This window comes from Ovis aries, chromosome 4, assembly GCF_016772045.2.
Source record: "Ovis aries strain OAR_USU_Benz2616 breed Rambouillet chromosome 4, ARS-UI_Ramb_v3.0, whole genome shotgun sequence".
Lineage (NCBI taxonomy): Eukaryota > Metazoa > Chordata > Mammalia > Artiodactyla > Bovidae > Ovis > Ovis aries.
The window spans coordinates 25,638,103-25,654,082 of NC_056057.1; the positions used below are offsets into that span (position 1 = coordinate 25,638,103).

General features: G+C 40.6%; 1 protein-coding gene across 1 annotated transcript in view; it reads right to left on the reverse strand.

Annotated features, from left to right (window-relative positions):
- CRPPA (CDP-L-ribitol pyrophosphorylase A) overlaps window positions 1–15,980 on the reverse strand; it is a 396,240-nt gene that overhangs the window by 129,643 nt on the left and 250,617 nt on the right. The window contains 2 exon segments of the mRNA XM_027968498.3: window positions 7,632–7,672; window positions 7,675–7,762. Coding sequence (XP_027824299.2) covers window positions 7,632–7,672; window positions 7,675–7,762 — 129 coding nt within the window.

The window sequence follows — 15,980 nt, forward strand, 5'->3', positions numbered from 1 at the left end:
CCAGGGGATCTTCCCAACCCAGGGACTGAACCCAGATCTCCCACATCAGGCAGATTCTTTACCAGCTGACTCACAAGGAAAGCCTTTAAGCAACTAAGTTCTGGGGTAATTTGTTATGCACTAACAGCCAGCTAATACATTGTGCAAAGGATTTAGTTCATTAAGAATTTTCCATGGCCGTTTTCATGCATAACGGTGCTTCTTTCATTCACAAAAATTAAGTGGAAATCTGCAGCACAAGTTTGAATCTAATAATCCATTTCATTTAGATATATCTAAGTAAAATAAGTTACTGATGCTCTCTCTAATGACTTGGCCAAGTAAGCTAACCAAACTCCTTGAAGATAGCTTCAGTTTTTCAAACCCGCAATTCTGAAAAGACATTATCTTTTATAACCTTATTTTCCCAAAGAATGACTAAAGCTAAACAATAAAAGCCAAAACAATTTTGAAAGTGAAGAATATTCAGTCTCATCAACACTCCCACATCAAAAAGCCTGATTGCTCTGAACAGGATATTATGGGTTTCTGGAAACAGATCTGGTGCTGTTAGTTTACTGTACAAGCCATACAATTTGATGGCCTGGGTAGAAATGTGAGTTTCGCAGAGAATTCACAGTTGAAGTCCAAGTAATTTCTCACTTCAGGACTTCAGGGAATAGAGTTTTAAGCCTAATCTCTCCAAAGATTTTCATTAAAAATGCAAAACAAAACTGTTCAGCTACTTGATAGCACACACCTATTTGTTCTCCAAGTGATCACGCAGACTTGAAACGTGAACACAGAGCAAACGGGGCACATCTGAGAGGGAAGAACTGGTATCCATTGTATCCTACCGATTAAGGTCCTTCACAAAGGAATCTGAGAGCATTTGAACCTGCTCACATAGTTCTTAATGTTTCATTTGGAATTTCCTTAAAGTTATTACAAAGTGATTCATTGTCAAGAATGTTTCCCGGACGTCCTTTACAATAGACCCCAAACCTTCAAAACCCAGACAACAGAGAAAGAATAGGATTTCTTAACTCACCAAGTAGAGAGATCTGGCTTATGCCTCGGACACAAGATCAGTTTACACATCTTTATCTAATTTACCATTTTGCCAAACAACTTCATTTCACCATTTCACATCCTACTTTGGAGGTTTATAAAAGCTCCTCATAAGTCTTTTACAAATAATTTTTCTTTAAAAAAAAAACAAAAACAAAAAATTACAGAACTGCTTTGGTAACTTTCTTCCTTTTTATGTGCCTCTCAGAGCTGTTGTCATTCTTGTAAGAGAAGCTGTTGTTGTCATTGTAGTTGGTGGAAGAGAAGAAACAGGTGTATACAGGAGCAGACAGAAGATACAACTAACGTGAAAAATATTAATCACTCAGCCATGTCCAACTCTTTGCAAACCCATGGATCATAGCTCTGCCCAAGGAGTTCTCCAGGCAAGAATACTGCAGTGAGTTGCCATTCTCCTCTCCAGGGATCTTCCCGACCCAAGGATCAAACCTCTGTCTCCTGCATTGCTGGCAGACTGTTTACCATCTGAGCCACCAGGAAAGCCCAGAAGATAGAGGGGCTCTGCTAGTTTACCCCCGACCTCTCCAAGACTTGTTTCCTATAGCTCTGTCTGATGTAGTCCCTTGCAACAGCCCCATCTTATGAAAATACTAAGCCAGATTAATACTTTCCAAAGTCCAGTTTCCCACTGCATCAAATCCAGTGGAATGCCAGTTCAGAGGAGAAGGAGACAGAAGATAATGAATAGACTAACATGGCACACACTCCCTTTCTTGCTAACATGCTTTACATTTTCTTAACCTTTCTCTGATGGATGTTAATCCCTTCCCTGTTGTGGACTAAATCTTTGTGTCCCTCCCCCAGATTCGTATGTTGAAATCCTAACTCCTATATGACGCTTTAGGAAGTAAGATGCTGGATTAACTCATTAGAGTGAAGTCCTTGACAACAGAACAGGGCTCTTAGAGGCCTCACTCTAGTCCCTGCCATGTGAGCGGCCAACAAGAAAATACCGCTTAGCCTCCAGGAAGGGAAGCCTCCTGAGAACTCAAACATGCTGGTGCCTTGATCTCAGACTTCCAGCCTCCCATCTATCGTATCTGCAGTAGCAGCAGAACAAAGACATCACCTTTGTCATCTACTTCACTGAGGTATCTAACCGAAAAAAAAAAAAAAAAAAAAAGAGAGAGAGAGAGAGAGAACAGTTTCCACTCTAAACTAGAATAAAACACAGGAACAATAATGAGTAATTCTCAGTAAAATAAGTGAAATGATAGTATAGTGAAGCTTACGGTCCACAGGGAGAGGACAGAAAATCCAGGCCCAGTTCCCGCATTGCTTGGAGTCAGACTGAGAGACGGTCAACATATAACCTGACACAGCCCGCACGCCTCTTGTGTGTCCACTTTCTCATCCAACAAAGGATGGAAATGGAAATGGAAATCCAAAGCCTAGGAAGCTTACCCATGTGTGCTAAGTCACTTCAGTCATGTCCAACTCTTTGCAACCCCATGCACTGGGGTTCCAATCCTCTGTCCATGGGATTCTGGACAGATACTGTAGTGAGTTGCCAGGCCCTCCTCCAGTAGAAAGCTCATATCCTTTGTTTAAGGTCATATACCTAGTTTGTCAGTTAAAGGGGAAGATACTAGTTCAATTTAAGAAATAACCAGTTACAATAGCTTTTGGAAGCATTTTAACCATGAACCTATGTCATCTCTAAAGCCCTGAGCATGTAAAATGCACAGATTTAATACAAAACTTCTACAGATATTAATTTTATAGACTTTGCCAAATTCTTATCATAAAAGTTCATATGCAAAATAGTACTTAAAAATGTATAACTGTAGTAGACACCATATGGAAAGCCTACTTAGAGACAAATACCAAGCTCTTGAATGTAAACACAACTTGTTAATGGTGCTCTGTTTGATTTCATTTCAATCTAAGACAAGACTCCATATGACATAGATGGGGCTGATATTGCAAAGTGGCTCAAGCAATGCCTGCCCTAACCATAACCCAGCTTTCATTTCTGTGTAATAGCGACTGCAGAGTAAAAAACCAAATTACACTGCCCCAGATTCTATGGTACCTAAATGCTACAGGTACTGTTACGCACATGAAGAGACTTAGAATGTGGAAGTGGCACTAGCAACAAGGAGACTATATCTAGGAAACCCTTTTCATTTCCTGGATCAGCCAGACTAGAATTTCTACCCATGGTTCATTCACGTATCATGTACACAGAATCAATAATGGAAGGCATTTTTCTCAGCACAGTCCTACACTGTGGTTGAGCATGTCTGTCAACTGCCCTGTTCCTGGATACACAGTTTCCAATTTTGGTTCCGTGACTCTTGAGAAATTCTATAAAACTACAAAATACCTTTTAAAAATCTGTCTTGTAAACAATCAATGAAACATTTTTTTTTGTTTACAACTAAGAATCTTTAACAATATAACCGCTCTATTATACTGAAAGTTTTTGAGTGTTTAGAACAGTAGTCATTAATGAACAAAGAGACCTGATTTCAGTTACCTGAGAAACCTTTTCAAATGGCCATTCTTCACTTACTTACCAAACATAATCAACATTCTAGTCTACTACCGGCTAAACCTTACCTGCCACCTGAGAAATCTGTATGCAGGTCAAGAAGCAACAGTGAGAACCAGACATGGAACAACAGACCGATTCCAAGTCTGGAAAGGAGTACGTCAAGGCTGTATATTGTCACCCTGCTTATATGCACAGTACATCATGAGAAACACTGGGCTGGAAGAAGCACAAGCTGGAATCAAGATTGCTGGGGGAAATATCAATAACCTCAGATATGCAGATGGCATCACCCTTATGGGAGAAAACAAAGAGGAACTGAAAAGCCTCTTGATGAAAGTGAAAGAGGACAGTGAAAAGGCTGGCTTAAAACTCAACACTCAAAAACTAAGATCATGGCATCCGGTCCCATCATTTCATGGCAAATAGATGGGGAAACAATGGAAACAGTGATAGACTTTATTTTCTTGGGCTCCAAAATCACTGCAGACAGTGACTGCAGCCATGAAATTAAAAGACACTTGCTCCATAGAAGAAAAGCTTTGACAACCTGTATTTTAAAGCAGAGACATTACTTTACTGAGAAAGGTCCATATAGTCAAAGCTATGGTTTTTCCAGTAGTCATGTATGGATGTGAGAGTTGGACCATAAAGAAGGCAGAGTGCAGAAGAATTGATGCTTTCCAACTATGGTGTTGTAGAAGACTCTTGGAAGTCTCCTGGACTGTAAGGAGATCAAAGCAGTCAGTCCTAAAGGAAACCAACCCTGAATATTCATTGGAAGGACTGATGCTAAAGCTGAAGCTCCAATACTCTGGCCACCTGATGCAAAGAGCCGACTCATTGGAAAAGACTCTGATGCTGGGAAAGGTTGAAGACAGGAGAAGAAGGGGATAACAGAGGATGAGATGGTTGGATGGCACCAATGGACATGAGCTTGGGCAAGCTCCAGGAGATGGTAGAGGACAGGTAGGCCTGGCATGCTGCCATCCATGGGGTTGCAGAGAGTCACAGATGACTGAGTGACTGAACAGCAACAAACACAGAAAGCCCTATACATGTGTGTAAAAGAGCTCTGTACAGATACAGAGGTTTAAGAATGTCTTGTGTTTAAAAAGAAAGAAAAATCTATGTAATTCTATTTAAATATAAACACCTTGTACATCAACACTGTGAAGGTTTGGCCCAAAATCAAGACCATCTACATTACCAGAAACATCACATACAAAACAAGGGAGGTTTCCTTTAAGCCAGAAAGAAAATATATATAACACAGATAAAGAAAGTCAGTTCAATATTCTCTCTTCCAAGTAGGGGCTTATTAATAAACCAAAAACCTACCTAAAGAAGAAGCACTTGATGCTAATGTTATAAAAACAAGTTTAAGAAATATAGAAAGGTTTAACCACTCAGAGACTTAAATGTGTATGTGATAACTACCTACAAAACACCTAATGGCTTGCACAGAATCAGATTTAGAGAACAAAGTCCAGTGTATGAATACTATAAAAAGTTGTGTCTCACAGCACCATGGAAAGCACAAACCAACACTCTTCTCTGAACAGTGAACAAAAACTCCACCTTATACATCTTCATATCCTTGGTCTTTACAGTGTCAAGTAGGCATCTGATGTTAGAAGTTCTGCTTCAACTAAATGGGAAAATTAGTACAGAAATATAAAAAGAGTGTGAAGGAGTAGTGGTTTCTTTACTTATGGTGTATTTGTGAGCAGTGTTTCTCAAAGTCTCTTTTAGGGAACATTAGTCCCATGATTTATCTACAGTTAAGTGTTACAGGAGAAAATGGAAAATGGCATAGCCCTTGTTGCTAGTTTGAAGCTATGAAATGATAATCAGTATACTAAAGGTTCATGGGAAGCCCTCATTAAAGGAGTCTATTCAACTCTACTACTGCCACTTCCCCAATTTTTAAGCACAGCTCTTTTCAAATGGCATATCTAACCAATATCCCAGGAGCTTTTGGAAACGCTCCTTAAGGTAGAATTATTCACTAGAAAATGTGTTGGGCAAGTAAGAGTCAATTCACATTTCTGTCTTTAAGGATAAAAGTAAATCCTACATTTTAAACATTCTCACATGCTTGAAACATCTTCATTATTATATTGTCAAGAAGAGACAAACAATACTAAAGCAAGCTATCTTTGCATCCTAAAGTAACAAGAGAGAGATCTTGAAGCCAGTGCAGGACCATCTTTTTCTAAGTTACTTTTGGTAACTTAGCAGACAGCTGGCTTAGGAAATCCAAGTTTGTTTGAAAGAGCCCAAGCAGAAGGCTACAAAGGCTCCTCGTTTTCAACAAGGCCATTTTCCCAATCAGGTACAGAGTCACAAAAATACGCACTGGACTCTAGCTCATAAGAGTATAGAGCATGTCACATGTGGGAAAATGAGTTATTTTCATGTAAACACTCTACAAATGTTACCAGGTTTAGCACATAAAACAAAAGAAGACCGATTATACTTGAAATTCAGAATAACAAAGAAATTTTTGTGCAAATATGTCCCATGTAATATTGGGGACATACTTATGCTAAAAAATAATTTTGTCTGAAATTTAATGTTCTATTTCATCTGGCAACCAGGCCCCCCTGGAATGCCAGCTACAGACCCTTTGTGCTTAGTCTAAGTCATAGGACAGAGAGTTCCAGAACTGTGTGTGCTCTACCATTCCCTGCTTATCAGGTTTCCCTGAGTCATCTCTATTTTATATCTGCAGAGCACAGTATTAGTCATAAGCTCCATGACACCCTCGCATGGCACAAGAGAAAGAACTGACTTATTCTTCCCACCATGACAATCCAGAGTATAACCAAAGACAACGCACTGAAGAGGAGACATTGCTGAAGGAAGACACAGATCCGAGTTCTTATTGTTACTCGGCCAGTTTTATAACCTTTTGCAAGTACATGTAGCTCTTCAAGCCTTGGTTGTGCTAACTTCAGGAACCCTAGAGGACTAACATTTTACAATTCCACGATCCTAAGTGAACTAAACTTTGCCATGTCCTTGTGACCAACTGGAGGTCACGCCTGTCTAGGTTGAAAATAGAGGAAACCACCTCAGAATTAAAGAAAAACAAGGGATTGGCTAAAAGATGACCCTTACATTTAATTTAAATCCATTTGTTTCTAAAGAAATGTTACCTTCAGGCTAAAAAAGGCACCTTAAATATTTCATAAACAATATATGTTAGTCAACCATATAACTTTAAATACCTCTCATCCCCTGGACAGTCAGTACCGAATCACTTTTATTCCAGACCATTAAAAAAAAAAAAAGCAGTCAACTATTTTACTTCCCTGAGTTCTGTGTGGTACACCTCTAAGACACCATAAAGCATTCTGCTAGTTTCATAAAAGGTGTCTATGGACGACAAAGGGCAAATCCATTTTCTCTAACAGATTTTTGAAACAATTTTATTTAAATAGCATTTCTCCTCACAAAGAATCTCTAACACTAATTCATTTTGCCTTCAGCTTAAGTAACTGTCTATTTAAAAACATTTACAATATGAGTTTTTCTTTAGTTAAGTACCATGCCCTCATGCAATCTGAATGCCAGCCACTGCTTTCAAGGGATTAAAATGTTGATTACCAACATCTTTAGCATAGCATGAAAGAAATAAATATATTAAATTATACAAATGGTTAAGAGTCATGACCTTGTGGTTGCCAGCTAAACACAAAAGTCCAGTTAAATGTGAAATTTGAATTTCAAACTCCAAAATTGGGATGTACTCAAAATTATTATTTATTTGAAACTCAAATAACCGGGGATTCTATTTTTTGTTTCCACATCTGGCAATTCTATGGGCTACTCCATATGAGATATTTGCCAATTTTTATCTTTTTCCCCAATCAAAACACTCATTTTGATTTTTAATTTTCCTTAGAGTCAAGAGTTTCCACCTGCTTCAGAATATGAATAATTTTCCAGCCCAAAATTTCCTTAATATTTCTTTGCTTTTAACAAAATCAGGTTCCCACCAAAAAAAATACTGTTAGTCTACAGAACATACAATCTTACCAACATTTTTACCTACCTGTGGGAAATATATGAGAAGGCCAAATAATAAAATATTTCCTTTTTCGCTTCCTTGGCAAACTCTCTAATCTGCATTACCTTTTCCATTTTCTGACCAAATGGTACTGATTCATAATCCAGAAAATGCACCTGAAAAATAATATAAAAGGTAACAATTAGAATACCATTCACTTTTCCTTGATTAACATGATATTAAACAAGCTCAAAACACATACAGAGAGAACAAGATGGCAGAGGAAAAGGTGGACGTGGAGAACATCTCTCTCTACAGATACATCAGGAATATACCTTCAGACTCAGAACTGCATCAGCAGAACATCAGCTGAGAGCAGACAGGAGGACAAAGCGGTGGAAAAGAATATATAGAGCCACGCAAAACTCGGTAGGACGAAGGAACTAGGGGGAAAAACAAGAGTGTTAGTAGGACTGGACCTGCCCTCAACAGGTGGGAGAACTGAGGTAGGGGTCCAATCCCCACACTGGGGCAACTGTCTGAGTCAGAGGAGAAACATTTAAGGCTGGGAGTGAAGAAGCTGATCCATGGCAGCCTAAATGGAATGAGAATCAGACAGTCCTTGCTGCAGCCATACATGCCCTGGACAGGGACACAGGTCCCCTGGAAGGCGCAGCAGCTGGGAGCTGGAGTTTAGGGACTGTGCAGCAATCCCAGGGCAAGGACTGCTGTTGACTTTGGAGAGATGGATTGAGGGGATGTGAGGGAGGAGATTGTGGTGGGAAATGCCTATGGAGGAAAGCTGGGCAGTCATGGAAGCAAGGCAATATTGTTGAGTCATGCAAAGCAGGTGGAGCCATCACCATACCCTCTCTCTCCCCACACGCCAGCATTGGCCACTGAACAATAGGCTGGCGCATCAAACACCTGATGCATTGAACTACCAGGTAGGACCCCACCCAGGGTGCTTCTTCAAGTGACTGATGTGCTGATCTACAGACTAGGACCCCCCCAGGGGGGCCCCTTCTATGTGCCTGACATGCCAAACAACAAAGAAGGAGCCCAGGCAAGGGGGCCCTCTGAGTGCCTGAACAGGCAGAGCTACAGAGAAAGACTGGCCAAAGAGGCCTTCTGATTGCCGGCTACAAGAGGCTCGAAAAAGACTCTGATAGGGAGTCTCCTGCGATGGAGGCAGCCTATGTCCCTCCACACTTTGTGCCGCCACGGTCCCTGCAAGCCAAGCAGCTGCGACATCTTCATGCTCAACTCTCAGTGGGGCAAAGGTGCCCCAGGCAAAAAAGAAAATCTTGCGTTTATGCACACAGGTCACTTCAGTCATGTCCAACTCTTTATGAACCTGTAGACTGTGGCCTGCCAGGCTTCTCTGTCAGGGGGGTTCTTCAGGAGAGAATACTGGAGCGTACTGGCCAAAACTTGAGAGCTTGCCATACCCTTCTAGAGCACTATATTTCCTCCTGCCCTGGCCGCCAACTCCCCTGAGTACCCAGTGCTGCCAGAACCCCTGCGACCCAAGCAGCTGCACCCTCTCCACACCTGGCCCTCACTGGGCCAAACCCAAGTCCTCCAGGGCAGCCTCAGGAGCAAACCCCAGAGGACCCACATGCAGAGGTGAAAATAAAACCACAATTGAAACTCAGGGGCAGTGTGGCTAAGGAAGAATAACCAAAACCTTCCAACCAGCTACATGAGCTGCAGATTAAATCAACACAATCAACTAGGCAGATTCTGTATATGTGGAATATACAAAAGGACATTGAGAGCTCTCGCAAAAGAAAACGCACTAGTTCTGATAGCTGAGGACATTGGAGGCAAGAACACACGGTAGTAGGAACAGATTAGAATCTGAGATGTCCCTACATCAGGTCCAGAGATCAGTACCAGTTGGAGGGCATCCTAGGGAGGTGAGGTGGACTGTGACTCCTAGCGAGCGAAAGGACTCTGACAGCAGAAACTCAAGAAAAACATTTATTATTCTTATGTTTTGATTTGTTCTGTAGATTCTTTCAGATTTTTCTTTTCTTTTTCTTTCCTTCCTCCCCGCCATCTGTTGTAGTTGTCGATTTTATTGGCACTATGAAATCTAATTAAGTTTTTGAGCTTTTTTTTCCCTCAGTCACATTTTTTTATTGTTGTTATAAATCTCTGCCTCTACATTGGGCTTTTGCAGTTCTGTGGAGTTTTCTTTTCTCATTTTTCTTTTTTTTCATTTTAATTCTTAATTTTTTAACCTATCATTATTTTTTCTACATTTATTCCTTTGTTTGCTTTTCTTACTGTTCTTTTCCCCTTGCAGTTAACCTTTAACGTCTATAAATCTTTATCTACCTCTATTTAACTTTGCATATCTAGTCTTTCCTTCTTTTCTTTCTCTCCTTTCCTCTCAACATATTTGTTAGTTTTATTTTCATTGCTTTATTTCCCAATTGGCAACTTGCTTTAGTTTTGTTTTCCAGTTTGTGCTTTAGTTAGTTGTGTTCTTAACTGGTAGACACAATTTTTGGTATCATTTGTTTGCCAGGTTAATCTACTGTACTTTATTTTTGTTGGACTGTTTTGATTTTGCTTATGGGTGTATATGTAAATGTGTATATTCAGTTACTTTTCATTGTTGTTATAAATCTCTGCCACTACATTGGGCTTCTGCAGTTCTGTGGAGTATTTTTTCTTTTTCCTTTCTTTTTCCTTCCTGTGAAAAGACAACCCTCAGGATGGAAGAAATTAATGGCAAATAAAACAACTGACAAAGGATTAATTTCCAAAGTATACAAGCAGCTCATACAACTCAACACCAGAAAAACAACCCAATCAAAAAGTGGGAAAAGACCTAAAAGACATTTCTACAAAGAAGACATACAGATGCCTGGCAAACACATGGAAAGTTGCCCAGCACTGCTCATTACTAGAGAAATGCACATCAAAAGCACAGTGAGCTACCACCTCACACTGCTCAGAATGGCCATCACCAACAAGTCTACAAACAATAAATGCTGGAGAGGGTGTGGAGAAAAGGAACACTCTTGCACTGTTGGTGGGAATGTAAATTGATACAGCCACTATGGAAGGTGGTATGGAGATTCCTTAAAAACCTAGGAATAAAACCACCATATGACCCAGCAAGTCCACTCCCAGGCATACACCCTGAGGAAACCAAAACTGAAGAATACACATGTATCCCATTGTTCATTGCAGCACTGTTTTCAATAGCTAGATGTCCATCGACAGATGAATGGATAAAGAAGTTGTGGTACATATACACAATGGAATATTACTCAGCCATAAAAAGCAACGCCTTTGAGTCAGTTCTAATGAGGTGGATGAACCTAGAACCTATTATACAGAGTGAAGTAAGTCAGAAAGAGAAAGATAAATATCATTATAAAGCATATATACAGAATCTAGAAAAATGGTCCTGAAGAATTTACTTATAGGGCTGCAATGGAGAAATAGATATAGAGAATAGACTTATGGACATGGGGAGAGGGGAGGAGAGGATGAGATGTATGGAGAGAGTAACATGGAAACTTACATTACCATATGTAAAATAGACAGCCAATGGGAATTTGCTATATGGCTCAGGAAACTCAAACAGGGGTTCTGTATCAACCTAGAGGGGTGGAATGGGGAGGGAAATAGGAGCGAAGTTCAAAAGGGAGGGAATATATACCTATGGCTGATTCATGTTGAGTTTGACAGAAAACAACGAAATTCTGTAAAGCAATTATCCTTCAATTAAAAAAATTTTTAGCTTTGGAAAAGATGGCGGAGGAATAGGACGGGAAGATCACTTTCTCCTTCACAAATTCCTCAAAAGAACATTTCAACGCTGAGCAAACTTCACAAAACAAATTCTGTAGGCTGGCAGAGGACATCAGGCAACCAGAAAAGCAGACCTTTGTCTTGAAAAACAGGTAGGATAAAATATAAAAGACGAAAAAGGAGACAAAGGAGGTGGGGAGGGAGCTCCGTCCCGGGAAGGGAAGCCCGTCCCGGGAAGGGAATTTTAAGAAGAGAGGTTTCCAAACAGCAGGAAACACTCTCCCTGCCGAGTCTGTGGCGAGCCTTGGAAACACAGAGGGCAACATAACAGGAAGGAAAAATAGATAAATAATTAAAACCAACAGATTACAAGCCCACCAGTAACTCCCCCAGCGGAAAAGCAGCACAGACGCCTGCATCCGCCATTGGGAAGTGGGGGCAGGGCAGGGACGCGCGGGAGGCGCAGGCTGCAGAGCTTTGTAAGAATCGGGCAGGAACGCCCCACGCGCAACCAGAACGAACTAACTTGGGCTAGCAAACCAGACTGTGGGATAGCTACCACGCGAAAAGCTCGAACATAAGACCCCGCCAGGACCGAGCATAGAACAAAGGACAGAACGGAAAAAGCCAGCTGCAGACCATCCCCTGCCGGGGACAGGCAGCCAGAGCCGTAAGGTCTGGAAAGGGGCAATTGCAGACCCGGAGAGACTTTACTTACCTAACTGCAAGCAGGCTCCTTTGCTAAGACTTATGGGGGTGTTGGACAGTCACAAACTGCCTCACGGGGTGCACCAGCGGTCCACCCAGTAAGCTGAGCAGCAGCGGCAGAAAAAGTGACAAGCCGTGGCGACCGCGCTCGCCAAACTCCTGAGCTACTCGGACCTGGGAAGGGCACAAAGCGCAGTTCCAGCCGAATCTGTGCCTCTGAGGGCTGCCTGAGCGCCGAACCTGGGCGGCTTGGACCAGGGAAGTGCACGCAGCCTAGGGCCGGCCCCAGACGGTTCCCGGCTGAGCATCGTAGAACCAGAGCGGTTTGTGCGCCGCGAGAAAGGACAGGTCAAGCTGAGCAGAGATACTGTATGCACACGACAGTGCTATTTGTTTGCAGCATCCCCCCTCCCCACAGCGCGACTGAACTAGTGAGCCTAAAAACCAGCAAACAGAAGAAGTTAATCAGAGGGAACCACCTTGGAAGTGATCCCACACGGCCCATAACACCAGAAAGGGCCAGATAAATATTCTTTTTTAATATTTTTAAAAGCATTCCCTTTTTTTTTTTTGCTTTTTTTTTTCTAACTTTTTTTTAAATTCTTAAGTCTACTATTTCTCCGCTAATTTTTATTTCTATAACCTATTATTACTATTTTTTTTAAAGACCTTTTTTTTTTTTTTTTTTTTAAGGCAAACACCATATATAGTCTTCGGATGGTTGTTGATGGTTTGTTTTTTTTTTATTGTTTGTCTGTTTATTTGTTTTTTAATAATTCTTTTTCTTTCTTTTTTTTTCTTTCTTCCTTTTTCCTTCTGCTTCTCTTTAATATTGTATCTTTGAAAATCCAACCTCTACTCTAGATTTTTAATCTTTGCTCTTAGGTGTTTATTGCCAATTTTGTACATTTAAAAACCCAAACTTCACTACCCCAGTTTACCTGAGAGAGAGATTACTGGCTTGACCACTCTCTCCTCCTCTGGACTCTCCTTTTTCTCCACCAGGTGGCCTCTGTCTCTTTTCCCCCCCATCTCTCCTCTATCCAACTCTGTGAATCTCTGTGTGTTCCAGACGGTGGGGAACACCTAAGGAACAGGTTACTGGCAGGATTTGTCTCTCTCCTACACATTCCTCTCTCTGATCCTCCTGGTCACCTCTGTCCACTTCCTCCCTCTCCTCTTCCCCGTATAACTCTGTGAATACCCCTGAGCGGTCCAGACTATAGAGCTCACATAAGGAAGTGACTACTGGCTAGTTTGCTCTCTTCTCTTTTGATCTCACCGCATCTCATTCCAGTTACCTCTAACTACCTCCTCCATCTTCTCTTCTCCTTATAACCCAGTGAACCTCTCTGAGTGTCCCTCAATGTGGAGAAACTTTTCATCTTTAACCTAGATGTTTTATCATCGGTGCTGTATAGATGGAGAAATCTAGAGGCTACTGTAAAAATAAAACTGAAAACCAGAAGCAGGAGGCTTAAATCCAAAGCCTGAAAACATTAGAGAACTCTTGAATTCAGGGAACATTAAGCAATAGGAGCCCATCTAATGCCTTCATACCTACACCGAAACCAAGCTCCACCCAAGGGCCAACAAGTTCCAAAACAAGACATACCACGCAAATTCTCCAGCAACACAGAAACAATCCCCTGAGCTTCAATATACAGGCAGCTCAATATTATCCCAAAACCTTTGATGTCTTGTAACCCATTACGGGTTACTCCACTGCACTCCAGAGAGAAGAAACCCAGCTCCACCCACCAAAACTCCAACACAAGCCTCCCTAACCAGGAAACCTTGACAAGCCACTGATAGAACCCCACCCAAAGTGAGGAAGCTCCATAATAAAGAGAACTCCACAAATTACCAGGAATATAAAAGGTCACCCCAAACGCAGCAATATAACCAAGATGAAGAGACAGAGGAATACACAGCAGGTAAAGGAACAGGAGAGCTGCCCACCAAACCAAACAAAAGAGGAAGAAGTAGGGAATCTACCGGAGAAGGAATTCCGAATATTGATAGTGAAAATGATCCAAAATCTTGAAATCAAAATGGAATCACAGATAAATAGGCTAGAGACAAAGATTGAGAAGATGCAAGAAAGGTTTAACAAGGACCTAGAAGAAATAAAAAAGAGTCAAAATATAATGAATAATGCAATAAATGAGATCAGAAACACTCTGGAGGCAACAATTAGTAGAATAATGGAGGCAGAAGATAGGATTAGTGAAATAGAAGATAGAATGGTAGAAATAAATGAATCAGAGAGGAAACAAGAAAACGAATTAAAAGAAATGAGGACAATCTCAGAGACCTCCAGGACAATATGAAACGCTCCAACATTCGAATTATAGGAGTCCCAGAAGAAGAAGACAGAAAGAAAGATCATGAGAAAATCCTTGAGGAGATAATAGTTGAAAACTTCCCTAAAATGGGGAAGGAAATAATCACCCAAGTCCAAGAAGCACAGAGAGTTCCAAATAGGATTAACCCAAGGCGAAACACCCCAAGACACATATTAATCAAATTAACAAAGATCAAACACAAAGAACAAATATTAAAAGCAGCAAGGGAAAAACAACAAATAACACACAAGGGGATTCCCATAAGGATAACAGCTGATCTTTCAATAGAAACTCTTCAGGCCAGGAAAGAATGGCAAGACATACTTAAAGTGATGAAAGACAATAACCTACAGCCCAGATTACTGTACCCAGCAAGGATCTCATTCAAATACGAAGGAGAAATCAAAAGCTTTACAGACAAGCAAAAGCTGAGAGAATTCAGCACCACCAAACCAGCTCTCCAACACATGCGAAAGGATATTCTCTAGAAAGGAAACACGAAAAGGGTGTATAAACCCGAACCCAAAACAATAAAGTAAATGGTAACGGGATCATACTTATCAATAATCACCTTAAACGTAAATGGGTTGAACGCCCCAACCAAAAGACAAAGACTGACCAAATGGATACAAAAACAAGACCCCTCTATATGCTGCTTACAAGAGACCCACCTCAAAACAAGGGACACATACAGACTGAAAGTGAAGGGCTGGAAAAAGATATACCACGCAAACAGAGACCAAAAGAAAGCAGGAGTGGCAATACTCATATCCGATAAAATAGACTTTAAAACAAAGGCTGTGAAAAGAGACAAAGAAGGCCACTACATAATGATCAAAGGAACAATCCAAGAAGAAGATATAACAATTATAAATATATATGCACCCAATATAGGAGCACCGCAATATGTAAGACAAATGCTAACAAGTATGAAAGGGGAAATCAACAATAACACAATAATAGTGGGAGACTTTAATACCCCACTCACACCTATGGACAGATCAACTAAACAGAAAATTAACAAAGAAACGCAAACTTTAAACGATACATTAGATCAGTTAGACCTAATTGATATCTATAGGACATTTCACCCCAAAACAATGAATTTCACCTTTTTTTCAAGTGCCCATGGAACCTTCTCCAGGATAGATCACATCCTGGGCCATAAATCTAAACTTGATAAATTCAAAAAAATCGAAATCATTCCAAGCATCTTTTCTGACCATAATGCATTAAGATTAGATCTCAACTACAGGAGAAAAACTATTAAAAATTCCAACATATGGAGGTTGAACAACACACTTCTGAATAACCAACAAATCACAGAAGAAATCAAAAAAGAAATCAAATTATGCATAGAAACTAATGAAAATGAAAACACAACAACCCAAAACCTGTGGGACACTATAAAAGCAGTGCTAAGAGGAAAGTTCATATCAATACAGGCATACCTCAAGAAACAAGAAAAAAGTCAAATAAATAACCTAACTCTACACCTAAAGCAACTAGAAAAGGAAGAGTTGGAGAACCCCAGAGTGAGTAGAAGGAAAGAAATCTTAAA